Here is a 13,435-nt window from a genome sequence, read left to right as displayed (position 1 = left end):
CAACATTAAGACGATTCACAAGTCTCCTGTTGTTGTTGTTGTAGCGATAAGGACACTCCACGAAGCCCTTGGGGAGTGTTATCGAGTTGATGGTCTTTTGGCGGACCTCTTCGTCGTATGTGCTATCTTTTAATAAAAATGTAAATTGGAAAACCATGGAAACTGCTAAAAACTCAAGACATAACAACAATAGGAGAGTGTTGCGAATTACCTATGAATATTCAAATACTATTGAGGAAATTTTAAAATATGTACAATAAATTTTGGAAATACATAATTCCAGAGTGAAAACTTAGCTAATTTTGTTATTTTTTAAGATGAAAGTTATGAGCCAAAGCTTTTCTAATTTTGTAATAACAGTTTGTCCAGTTTTTGTTGTAGTGTTGGTCGTTCACAATACGTTCAATGCTCGATTGTTTATCATTGGGGCAAGCGTGCTCGTTTTGCTGATTGATTCGAGGTATAGCCAAACAACAAAAGATAAAACCGGAAGACTTGGATTTACCATAAAATATTGCTACCAAGTATTTGGGTGTGTATGTATAACTGCATATTTTTATTGCACAGTATATTGGCCTGCCGTAAGCATTTCCGATTTGGATTTGTTGGCGTCCCTTGACATTGAATTATCTTTTCTTGTGTTGATTTGTTTTCATTTCATCTATTGCTTTTGTTTTATTCCGCTTTATGTCCTATTAATTATTTTGTTATTAAACAAATAAACATTCATAAATACATATTTACACGCAATTTTTATTTGAAATTCAATATCCCACTTTTGGGGTGTTTCGATTAACTTTTCCATACTTCAACAATTCGACCATTTCAATTTGATTTGGCCAGTAAAAGTTTAGTATTGCATTTGCTGGATTTAGGTGTGGTTCGCGTTTGCGCCGCTCTTCGAGGGGGCTTTTGTAATAAAATATAAACTTATTTATATAAAACTTAAAATAAAAGGTTAATCGAAGTTATACCACGGTACTAAGAAATAATTAACTTTTCTATATATACATATCAACATAAATAAGTTCAGAAGGATATTTCCAACTTTAGTTTTGTTCCAAATAAGTTTGTGTGTATGTAAATTTATCAAATAACCCAAACCTTTGTCGCAGAATAGTGCGACACGTGCGATTTGGTCACCTAAAATAAACATCATTATCAGCGAACTCAACATCCTTCTTTTGTGTATTTTCTCTTTAGTTTGACATTTGAACATTAAAATTAAAATGATTCCAACGCACAAGGACGCGATTGTGAAAGGTGAAGTGAAAATACATACATACATAGCACATGTAGTTGTGTTATCATTCACTCGGTGCGTCCAACTCACTGACTGGTGGATAAAGGATTCGTATATTTACTGCTCCGCATGAGCTTCCAATATACGCATGCGCGGAAATGCTCTCTTTACCAATGAGACGCACGTTAGAGTCACTCAGATATAGCCGGAAGGTATACAAAGAATGCCTCAAATTTTTTAAAAATTATTTGACGCTGTCACCTGTAAGATTTAAAATTAAAATAATTTTTCGTATAATCAAATATCTGTAGTTATATTTGGGAAACATGGTTTAGCACCTTATGTAATATCGGCCAAGTTATCCAAAAGAGAATCCCCCCCCCCCCCCCCCCCCCCCAAATTTGAAGCTTAAAAAATTTGTATTTAATTATTTTGGTTATGAGAAGTTCTATATATCCCTTAAATGAAAATTTTAGCTCTGTCGGCATTTCACATAATCGTTTTTTCATAATGAAACGAGAAGCATAATTTAAGGGGCTACACTGAGGTGTAGTAGCGAAAACGACTTTCGGCGCTCGAAAGGACGGATATAAATAAACAAACAAAAAATGTATTCCTAATTTCTGATATCATAAGGCAAATTTATTTGTATTGTATTTATTTTATTTGTATTGTATTTATTTTATTTGTATTTGTATTTATTAGGCAATTCATCCCAGCACAACAATTTGGCAAAAATTATTTTATAGTGCTAGTCGATAAAAGGCATAAAATAGGAACAATTTAAATTTGAAACTTAAAGCTAATGAAAAAAGTGTGTCGTCTTAAAAAAGTGTGCAGTTAATAATATTTTTTTATTTTTTAGCTCAGAAAAAATTCCATCTACCTGTTTGTTGCTTAGTAGTGAACTAGAGGTTTACGCCGATCACTTTATCGGCGGCGGCGTTGGCGGCGCGCCGACGTACGCCGGTGTTCTTACTTTAAAAAGCTTGATTTTTCTATTTAAAAAAATAATATTTAGGAAAGGTTTTATTTGTATGTATTTAAGGAAATCAACATTTTGGCCATTTCGGAAACATCCGGGAGTTTTGCCTCAAAAACTCGCAAATCGTTCAAAAATTTTCAGGAGTAGCTCTTTGCGGAGGGATTGTTCCTCGTTCACTTACTCTAGGGAGGCTTCGAACCTAACCACGGTATTTGGATTTGGTACTGCTGCGTCTGCTGAAAAGAAATAGATATACATAAAATGGTCACACTTTTGTCTGTATATCTCGTGGAAAGCGTAGTTTCAACTGGGGTTAACTCCTAATAATTGTCGCGAACACAATTTCTTTAAATCATTTGTGGCTCCTTGGCGGTCACGCACAAAGTCGACTTAAGGTTGCTATTAATGGTCTATTAATACTCATGACTCTCATGGCACAGGGCGCATCCAGTTTTTTCGAGCTACAATTTCCGATGATTAAGAGCTAAAATGTGCGCTGTGCGCTACCAGTCGCTACCACGCCTCCTGACCTTCGCACCATATGCCAGGACAGAAGCTATAGGACTGCGACTTCGAACTCATGTGTACCTTCGTCTACGTCACTTTCCTAGAAGCTGTAGGTGTAGTTCCGAAGACTTTCTTACGGATGTTTTTGTCGCGCTATGCTGCCGAGCTACACCAGAGAAGTCTAAGTGGATGTCAATGCGTAACTCATGGGTGAAAATCGTATAATCCTCGGCGCATAATTAAAATTTTACAAGGACCCTGGATACAATTTTTAAAATGTAGACCAAAGTTTGCAGACGTTAGTGTTCACAACATTGATTTAAATAGTCTTCGTTAAATCAAAACGATAGTTTAGAATTGATGACCGCGTAGCTTCAGTTTTCAGACTAGTTCGACTGTCCACTACGTTAGGGTAGTAGCACACACGGTCATTAGTTCGACTGTCTTGGTAAAGCTTTTGTTTCACCACTTTGAGTGTTCTTGCGAAGGACAAAGCCTTACCTGGTAAATATATGTAGGTTATATTTAAACTTGGTTGGTAGGCTATAAACAATGTGATTCACTCCAAAGGACTAATTTTGGATAGGGCCGCCAACTTTAGGAAATGTCAAACCGGAAGACTTGGCTGTTGAAGGATGAAGTGTGAAAATCAAAATTAACATTTGAGACGCTATTGTATAGTTTCGCAAATAAAAAACAGATGTTTGAATGTAAGCCCAAGTGATTTTTCAAACCCTTCTCATACGGACATACATATATCCTCAACTTAAGTATGAGGTAAGAATCATTTCAAAGGAGTGTTTATGCCTCTAGAACCTACTAAAGGATTTTGCATCACTGATTTCGCTTATTCCTTCAGTCAATCGCAATGTAATTTTTTTTTTAATCGGCACCTTTTTTGGGAAATTTGCTTTTTTTTAACAACTTGAGGACAATTTGAAAACATTTTCGTCTTGGGTCATTTTATTTGAATTCATTGTTCATTATTAATTTTTTTATTATAAAACTTTTCTTTTAGTATTTTGTTTTAATATCTTAGTGGTTATTGGGTGATGCAAAGTCCGTGTTAAGCTGACATCGAAAGCGCCTGTTTTTTTTAATAACTTATGAACAGTTAGAGTTAAATTTCGCAATTAGTTTCTTATAACTGGCAGTGATACGCATCCGTTGATACCACTTTCGACCATATCCGACCAATTTTCGACATGAACAATAAATGGCCTAAACAATGTTAAACGAGTAGAAAATATAGTAACGCGCCGAACGCCGCCGCCGCGCCGATATTTTTAACATTCGGCGGCGGCGTGCGAAAAACGACTAAAATCGGCGGCGTATATCTCTATAGTGAACCAAATACTCGCCTCAAATTCGTATGTAATCTCTCTGCTCTTTTAGATAGGAGAGTGAGTGCAATCTTGTTGCCAATGAAGGAGTAAAAACTCATTGGTTCTATGGCTTAGAAAGCCTGCCGGCAAAGTTTATTGTACAGTTGACATGCGAGCGTGTCCCGGTGCGTTTGTCTTTTCTAATGCTCCGCCGTATTAAACGGTTTAAACAAAAAAAAATTTCATAGGAGAAGTAGAAGAAAATAAACCGTTTCTATCTATTCAAAAGTGTGGTTTTAACAATATTATCAACCATATATAGCCAACTCCATAAAATGTCCGCATTGAGCTAAGCATAAAAAGGCTTTCAGTGACGTGGTTTGACTTGAATAGCGATCAACTAAGCAAAACATCCAGTGAATGTAGTGAAAAATAAAATTTAACAACGTGCACTTGGCAGGGCAATTGAGGTGAAGTGTTGAGACAATTTTCCTGCCCCACCTGTACGTTTATGGGAGGAAAAAAAACAAGAAAATATTACATTCGCCCAGTATTTTCTACGTTAGCTTGTGCTCCTCCACAAAAACATACATTGTCCTTTGAGCGTATGTATGTTTGTAGGTTTTTCTGTGTGAATTTACTAATAAATAGTAAATAGGGATAATCCAATTTTAATTCATCAAAACATATTTAGTTATCCCATTTATTACTTCTGTAAAGCCCGTTTGTCTCTGCATTTAAGAATCGGATTCGGTGTTTTTAAATCTACTACATTGTGTGTATGTATGTACGTATGTAACGTAAGTTTTTGGTTCTGCCCGTATGTTCCTTCTTCCTTTGTCGTCGCAGTTTTTATTTGATGCTTTGCTCTACTTTTAACGCCCCAACACAAGTTTGCCTGGTATGGCTTGACCCAATTTACGCTGTCAGCTGATGAATATTTGAATTGTGCGTTTGTACTCTGTTGTCATGTACCGTAAAAGGCGTTGGCGATAGGATTCGTAGATTGCTCATATCAAATGTTTGATTGTATTGAAAATTTAACTTAAGAAAATGGGCGGTGTGATTTTGAATGAATATTCTGAATTTATGCTTTTTACTTATATTTCGCCCGTTTTATTGTAAACTGATGTAATTTAAAATTTTCGAGATTTTAATGGCGTTTTATTTTTTGATAATAGTGTCGCCCTGTTGGTCCTTCTGAACTTTGTTTGCGTTTTCCCGACAAATTATAATTTTGAAATACATATCGTTAGCTTAATATGAAAATGTGCTAAGTCACTTTTTACGAATTTTACAGGAGACGAAAAAAACTGAATAATTTTTGAAATAACCTTTTTTTCAAAACTGTGAATGAGGATACCTTAGTTGCAATGCTTATGAGTGCAGAAGCTTTGAAAAAGATAAATAAAAATCATGTATTTTAACCCAGCAGCTATTTTATGACTTAGCACAATTTCCTCACTAAAAACAAATTTTTTCTCCTGACTTAGCAGTTTTTACTCAATATGTTTCCCCATCACTCCTCCCCTTTAATGATTGAAATATGACACTAAAACTATATATTTCACAAAAAATACTATTTATTTGTCAAACTATTTCTAACTATTGGCGGCCACCGTGGTGTGATGGTAGCGTGCTCCGCCTACCACACCGAATGCCCTGGGTTCACACCCCGGGCAAAACAACATCAAAATTTTAGAAATAAGATCGTCCCTCGGCAGTGTTTTAGGTCCCGTCCCGCCAATTTGTAGGAAAAATAAAAAAAAGGAGGACGACGTAAATTGGAAGAGAAGCTCGGCCTAAAATCTCTTCGGAGGTTATCGCGCCTTACATTTATTTATTTATTTAATTTCTAACGGTTCTGATCTGGACTCTTTTGCCGGATGGTGCGCAGACAATAACTTATTTTTAAATTCAAACAAATGCTTATTCCATGAAGACAACTGCCACATACTTTATCTACAAACTAAATGCTAAATCTCTTAATCGTTGTCAAGAGAGTAAATACTTGGGTGTAATTTTTGACTCCAAACTCTCTTTTTCTAGTCACATCGATTTCGTTCTTTCAAAATTTGTTGCAATTGTTGGGTTCAGTAGACGTAACACCAGTGACTTTAAGGACCCTATGGCGTTGAAGGCACTTTATATTTATCTCACGCATGCTTGCTATAATGTAATAAACTTTAGCACGAATTGCTCAGATTTATCTACTTTGTTCGTTCCATATATTCCACTGCGTGATCTTCGGCAGAATAGCTCATTTATCGAAATAACTCATAAAAGGAATTATGCTATGAATGAACTAGGACATGTAGCAAATCGATTCAGTAGTGTTATTAATTTTAATAACAGCTTATATAAGTTTAAGCTTGAATTGTTTTCTATTTTTAACTAGTCTGTAAGAAAGCATGTAGTTATCGACATGTAAGAATTGAAGTAGATTATAGTCAGCGCAAAGCATTTATCATACACCATCATCAATTGGGTAAATCCAATTTCAAGGGGTCGCGTTCGCAACCCTCTAAAGGGCTTGCCAGCACAATATATAGCTGCTCCAATCCAATTGTTAACTCACCTAACCGTGGCGAATCCTGTTTCATTGACAGCCGAGGCTCTGGCGACCCCAAGTTCCTCATGGAATTTGGGGGTGGGGAGGGCGGGATGGCCTAGAAGGTTTAATGTGGTCATATAAATCGTTCCCGAGATGGTCGAGCTAGTAGTACCTTAATAGTGCTTTTTACAGGAACGTACCAGATCTATATCCGGCAAAGGGCCATCAGCATCGGTAACACTCCCCAAAGCCTTCGGGGAGTGTCTTTATCGTTAATACAACAACATCAACAAAGCATGTACTTTTAGACTGAATGAAATAAATAAAATGCACGCACAAAGAAATTACTAGTAAAGCTGGAGTCATTGGTGCCGTATGTCGCATCGCTGTATCCGTATCCCTAACGTAATCAGCTGTTTATCGTTACGACGGTAAACCAAAACCCAATTGGTTGGCTACGATACGGTTACGACTTTAGCAGCACCAATAATCGATTGCATTGATTCTCATAAGGTTGGTCGAATCAGCTGTTAAAAGTTTACCGATACGGTTACCGATAAAGCACCAATGTCTCCAGCTTAATTTAAATTGATATTATTGACAGGTTGACTTAGCACATTTTTTTTTAACAGCTGACTTAGCACATGTACACATCATTGCCCACAGCACGCAAAAATGAAAAATTAAAATATTTTTTTTTTTTTTGTGATCGATGTATTTTGAATTCAGTTTTAAAACTGCATTAAAATACAATTTTTCAAAAAAAGTGACTTAGCACATTTTCACATTAAGGTAACGATATGTATACAGTAAAACGAGCGATTTGATGGCCTCGCAACAATAACTAGGCTTCTAATAATTAACCATTTATAAATTTGCTCCAAAAAGCGATGGGTTTCAGATTTTCAACCAAAGCGTCCCAGAAAGCATATTTGATGCTAATAATTTGGACTTAACTTTTAGTCAATAAGCTTAACCTTTCTCTCCAGCAGCTTTTACATGATTCTATATATACTTTAATATTTACGTAAATATCTGCTGTATGGCGCCAGCTAAAGTGGGGAGTTATAGTCGTCAATAATGTCTTTATTTGCCGAACAGTTTCCGTTCATCCGTAAAAAGCTACTTTTTCCTTTGTTGTGCTATTTGTCCTTTTACATGTCGTGTGTTGGTTTGTAGTGCTTGCATTGATGGTGTGTACAAAAGGGCGCTAGAATAATTACAGCCCAACTGAATGCAAAGGTTTTGCCTACTCATAGCTGTCAGATGTTGTCTTCACATATTCCCCTGCAGCGAATAAGTGAAATAAGAAAAATTTAAGGAATTAGGTATTATTTCTTTCCACGAGCTCTTTCGCCACAGATTCACTTAAGGTGTCATACTAGTTCTTTAGTACTTCCATATTGATTAAACTCCGATCTTATAAATCATCCGCTTTTATAAATTAACCCCCTTCCCGTTTAACTAAAACGGAGTGCCACTATGCCAGTAAATAAGCTATGAAAATCAGTACAGTAACTGTCTTCATTTGTTGTTGTTGTTGTTGTTGTTGTAGCGATAAGGTTACTCCCCGGTGTTATCGATGTGATGGTCCTTTGCCGGATACAGATCCGGTACGCTCCGGTAACACAGCTCCATTCAGGTGCTAGCCGAACCATCTCGGTAACGATTTATATGGCTACATTAAACCTTCAGGCCATCCCAGCCTCCCCACACCCAGGTTGAGGTTGACAAATGGGTTTGGAGAAGCTATATATTGCGCTGGCAATCTGAAAAGGTTGCGCTACACAACCCCTTGAATCTGGTATTTTAGTCGCCTCTTACGACAGGCATACCTACCTCGGGTATATTCTAACCCCCTAACCCGCTGTGGTGCATTTCATTTAAATCGCTTGCTAATATATGTAAATGAAGAAGCTTGTTTAGTCAATGGTCTTGTTATGCTTTCCTTGAAATTCCCTAAGCAAAATCAACCTACATTTTCGGACGGGCATTTTCTTATTTATGACTGCAATGAAACTTTAGATACATTATGCTGGTAACGAAATTCAGCCGAATTTTATTATACATACACGAGACGGACCCGCGCGCATCTTGTGCATTCAATATAAAAGTCTCTTATCAAATATCAACAAAAATCAGCTGTTCTATCAATCAATTAAAACTTACAGTTGTGCTGCCATCTAGCGTATGATAGCAACTGGCAGTAATGCAGTACAAATATTCACAATAGTGCCATAGTACAAATAGATTTCGTTGTGTGCTCACAATCGTTTATTTTTAACAAATTATTTTAATAAAATATAGCTAAACAAAAGCTCTACGACCAAAATTGTCCAAAGCTCGCGAATAGCCCAAATATCCATCTTTACAACCAAAACTTTATTTATAGAACTGGATTCCAAATAAGAGCGAAAAAGGGACCTGCACATAAAAACAGCAATTAGGAATAATATATATGATCATATGTATACCTCAAATTGCTTTTCAATTTAAACAACAAATATCCTTATTCCATTGGTGTATGTCTACTTAATTAGGTAGTTCGTATTACAACTGAACTGCATTCACTCTATAGTCTGACGGTTCGTGTCACTCAATTGTCAAATTAAAAAAAAAAAAAAACAAATATTATGATCTACACCACTTTACACTTTACTTATGTTTAAAAATCAAACTGTCAAACTTTTCGTGTATTCCGTCTGTAATAGTATTAAATGCGACATTTTCCGAGCCGGATGTGTCTAAAGTCTCTAAATTGTTGGTTTCCACATTCTAGAACGGTTGTATTATCTTTAGGCAGTTGATCGCTGTAGTTGTGGCATATTGAATATTATTGGCGCAGAAGTTGCATAGTGGGTGTTGGAACTGTGTAGTTATAGCAACATCGATACTACATTCGCACCGGTACTGTTGAACAGAGTTGGTTTAATTTTATTCCTGGGCACAAATTTGTTTTTTTTTTTCGTGTATGACACATACATACTTATAAACACATGTTGATTGCGTGTTAGACTTTCCCACTGCTCGTGTAGGTTATCCTTTCCGCAAAGTTTGGTTGAGGGGTGGTTGAACTTATGATTGGATTTCTTTTTTAATGGCTATCGTTATACGTAAACAAACATTAGACTGGATCGAAAAGTCGAGTTATTTAATAGAATTTTAAAAGTATTATTCAATGCTCGGTGAAGTAAGTGGGCAGTTTTTTAATCCTTAGTTTCTATAAATTTATTTTAAAAAAATATTGTAATTGTTATCATAATTAAAGAAAAGTGAAAATGCAACAAAATCACCGCCCATGCTAATAATACAAATAAATAAACAAATCAAAAGCCAGCGTAATGTTTTCCTGCTGTCGCGCTAATTCTAAAAGCTCGAAAAAAGGGAAAAATTGTAAAAATGGTGATGTGCAAGAAGAGACAGACGATGAAATTGTGAATGATCGAAAAGGAGTAATACCAACTATAAACATAGAAAACGGTAAAACAAATGATTCCATCAATGAAACGGAATCGTCGCCTCAAAACGGAAATGAAACTACAACTGATGCCGATGTTGTTGCAAAGAAACTAAACTCAATAGCCGGAAGTGAAACGGAAGGTGAAGTGCCAAAAACTTCAGCGACAAAAAATGCACCTGATTCGCAGTTAGAGGAAGCAATTGGTATTAGTTTTTGGTTTTTGCTTTTACTTATTTTTGTTTATGTATGTATATTAAAACAAAAATTCGAAAATATTTATTTTACTTTATTTTTAGTTAAGCTTTAAAATCAACACAAATAAATCAATAAAAATGTTTTCGCTTACATTATTTAAGTCGAGTACCAAAGTGTTTTTAAAAAATATCCCAATTAATATTATGTATATATATGGAAAAGGCTTCTTCCTATGCGCTTACATACATACTTTCCAATTTACACATAAACTACATATATTTATTTCTAAACAAAATATTTACTACTTCGCATACATTTGTATGAAAATTAGTACGTTTCCGAAATAGTTTCCTTTCGTAAAAACGGAAAGTTAAGATAGTTTTCCTTGAGATGATTAGATCAGCCGAAAGCAAAATCTTTTATTTGGAAAATGATATCTCACTTATCAGGTTATTTTGTAAAGCCCAAGTAAATGTTATATTTTAAATTAATCTACCATCATAAAAAATAAAACTGCTCGTTATTAAATTACGCGGCATAGATGAAAAGGTACACAAGGTAAACAGAGATCTTTAAGCAGTGGATAAGCCAAATATCTGAAATGTTTTAAATCTCCCGATAACTCTGATTTGCCACTAATGTTTTAAAACCGAAGCACTTATTACCAATTATTATATTCATTTAAATAACTTTTTAGTTTGCTTGTTTCACTTTAATTTGCTCAGATTTGAATAAAAAAAATTCGTTCAAGTTATAATGGTTGTAAAATATAAATTTGTTTTTCGTGATTGAAATCATTGTATTCACAGTTGAGGATAACCGCAGTAATTACCACGATAAATCATCGCCGACATCCAACAACGAAGAAAGTGCCAATACAACAACAAATATATTAAATACCGATAAAACGCCAACTGCAACCACATCAATATCAGTGATAAGCCAAAGCAGCAGTGGGCCCATAACGGATTATGCTTCACACAATGACGATCTTACTATTGGCTTATTGAATGATGGTGAAGCTACAGCAGGAACTACGCCGGTTAAGAGTTGCCTATCTCGTCATAATTCGACGCATACATCAATGAAAAAGAAAGTTAATATCAGCAACTACGCGGAGATAATTGAACCGGATCCATTGTCTCAACCTCCATATGATCCCATTTCATTAGGTGCTGATGATGATGACGTTTTCTCCGATTCGCTTCCTCCACCAAAGCGCGAAAGTATGTGTGCACCATATATAGAAAACAGTGATGTGCCCGAAACTGCGGCGTATGCCCACGGATTGCCTGAATGGTTCAATGATGAAAGGATCAATGATATGTAATACAATATATATATTTTTTGTTCTTGACCGTTATTGCATTTTTCTGTTTCGTTTTCTGGTGTACTTACGTAGGAGTATGGGTACTCTAGTTTTGAGTCCCTTATTTTCGATACGAATTTGCCTCTACATCATACCATACATTTTTATTTGTTCTGTTTATCAAATAACAGCAAATTTTGATGTTTTTGTAACATCGGTATCTGTACACTGAGGGAAATGTCTAGGTTGGCGACATATTTGAAGCAATATCAATATGGAATGATCGTTTTATTAATTATATCTTATGTAAAGTCAGCTTGCAAATAATTAATCCTGCTTAACAGTTTCATATTGATATCGCCGTATTTAAATAAGAAGCAAAATCTTCAGTGTGACAACATTATGATATCTCTATAAAATTTTGAGATTTTATATAATTGAAATTTTGCCCCAAATTTGTATGGTATATATGTTTTAGCCGTGTGGTAAAGCGCTAGGCTTACATGTTAGAGGATCAGTGTTAGCACCACGCTTCGACTCATGAAAGTTTTGAGATAATACGTGTAATAGTGGCTACAAGTAGTTATTAGATTTATAATGTATTATCATTTTTACGAATAGCTTGACAGACATTTATATACATAAAACTGTACTGGTCATATCAGTGAGAAAGACCCAAGAGCGGTGTGAAACTCGGACTGAAAAACAAGACCTAAGTGTTTTGCTCACTTTTATTAAAATCTAAGGTAAATGACTTTTAAAGAATCTTTTTTGATATCTTTTGTCCATTGCGATTGTGAAGCCTGTCCTATACTACGGAGTCTTGTTTGGTGGGCAGCCACGCAAAAACTAACCTTCCTCAAGAAACAAATTGTATGCCGCTTGTCAATACTTTGCATAACGGGAGCCCTAAAAAAACCTGACGGCAGAATGGCATACAGTACGTGCACATCCCATCTGTAGACCTGGTGCCGAAGAACATAGAGTTAACAACAGCAATTTGTAAAAAAAACCAATTTAAAAAAAAGCTTCCCTCGAAGCTTGTACCGTAGACGTCGCCATCAGTGCTGTGCTGCAAAGTGTCAAAGATCATGTGCTACTGCCGTACACTGGCGGGGATAAGAATTCAGCTATAAGGAGTGACAGAGATATCTGAACTATAAGCGGCAAGTAGAATATATCCCAGAGGATTTCTAGCATTTGCCAAGAGGACAGAGTTATTTTATTGCATACATAGGTCCTGGTTTTTAAAAGTGTTTTTCAGTTCCGTCGTTGAGCAAATAACGCTATGGACACCCTCAGTTTATGTGAGGTTCCCACGAATCGGCCAGTACTACCATTGTATTATAGCAACGCTTCTCCCTTCCATTCTGCCCTCAGCCGTAGTACACTTGCCAGAGATAAATTCGCCCCAAGTAGTTTGGATTTTTTGTTTTTGTTAGTTATTTTCTGAAATTCTTTTTTTCCTGTATTTAGAGTGGTGTTTACCTATTTTATATAGTGCTTCCAACTGCTTTTACCGTTAACTTTTTTTTAGCACTACCGGCCACCAACTTCTACTTTGTTGGAGAAGTGGTGATCTTGAAAATGTATGGCAAGGCATAGAGAAAGCATTGCGAAAGATGTACGTACTTACTTACTTACTTAATTGGCGCTTAACCGTCTAAACGGTTATGGCCGTCCAACAAGGCGCGCCAGTCGCTCCTTCGCTCCGCCAACCGGCGCCAATTGGTCACACCAAGGGAGTTTACGTAGGCGTACCTTTAATTGGAAATACATAAACAAAAAATTTAAAGATAAAAGCAGTTGTGCCTACTGCATAAAAGAACAAGTAAGGAAGGCTAAGTTCGGGTGTAA

At 36.0% G+C, this 13,435-nt stretch overlaps 1 protein-coding gene across 4 annotated transcripts in view; it reads left to right on the top strand.

Moving 5' to 3' along the window:
- The first annotated feature begins 4,255 nt into the window (after nucleotides 1-4,255).
- Nucleotides 4,256-13,435, top strand: part of capt (adenylyl cyclase-associated protein 1) — a 49,999-nt gene continuing 40,819 nt past the window's right edge. The window contains exons 1-3 of one of the 4 annotated variants that reach the window (XM_067768971.1): nucleotides 4,256-4,530; nucleotides 9,883-10,214; nucleotides 11,079-11,595. In XM_067768971.1, the coding sequence (XP_067625072.1) occupies nucleotides 9,956-10,214; nucleotides 11,079-11,595 (776 nt within the window). In that variant the 5' untranslated portion in view covers nucleotides 4,256-4,530; nucleotides 9,883-9,955. Of the gene's footprint in view, nucleotides 4,531-9,882; nucleotides 10,278-11,078; nucleotides 11,596-13,435 lie in introns of all 4 variants that reach the window. The other 3 variants (XM_067768970.1, XM_067768972.1, XM_067768973.1) reach the window with 3 other exon arrangements.

This window comes from Eurosta solidaginis, chromosome 2 (assembly GCF_040869045.1).
Source record: "Eurosta solidaginis isolate ZX-2024a chromosome 2, ASM4086904v1, whole genome shotgun sequence".
NCBI lineage: Eukaryota > Metazoa > Arthropoda > Insecta > Diptera > Tephritidae > Eurosta > Eurosta solidaginis.
Note: the sequence above shows the minus strand (reverse complement) of the source record. Positions and strands in the feature narration are given on the sequence as shown.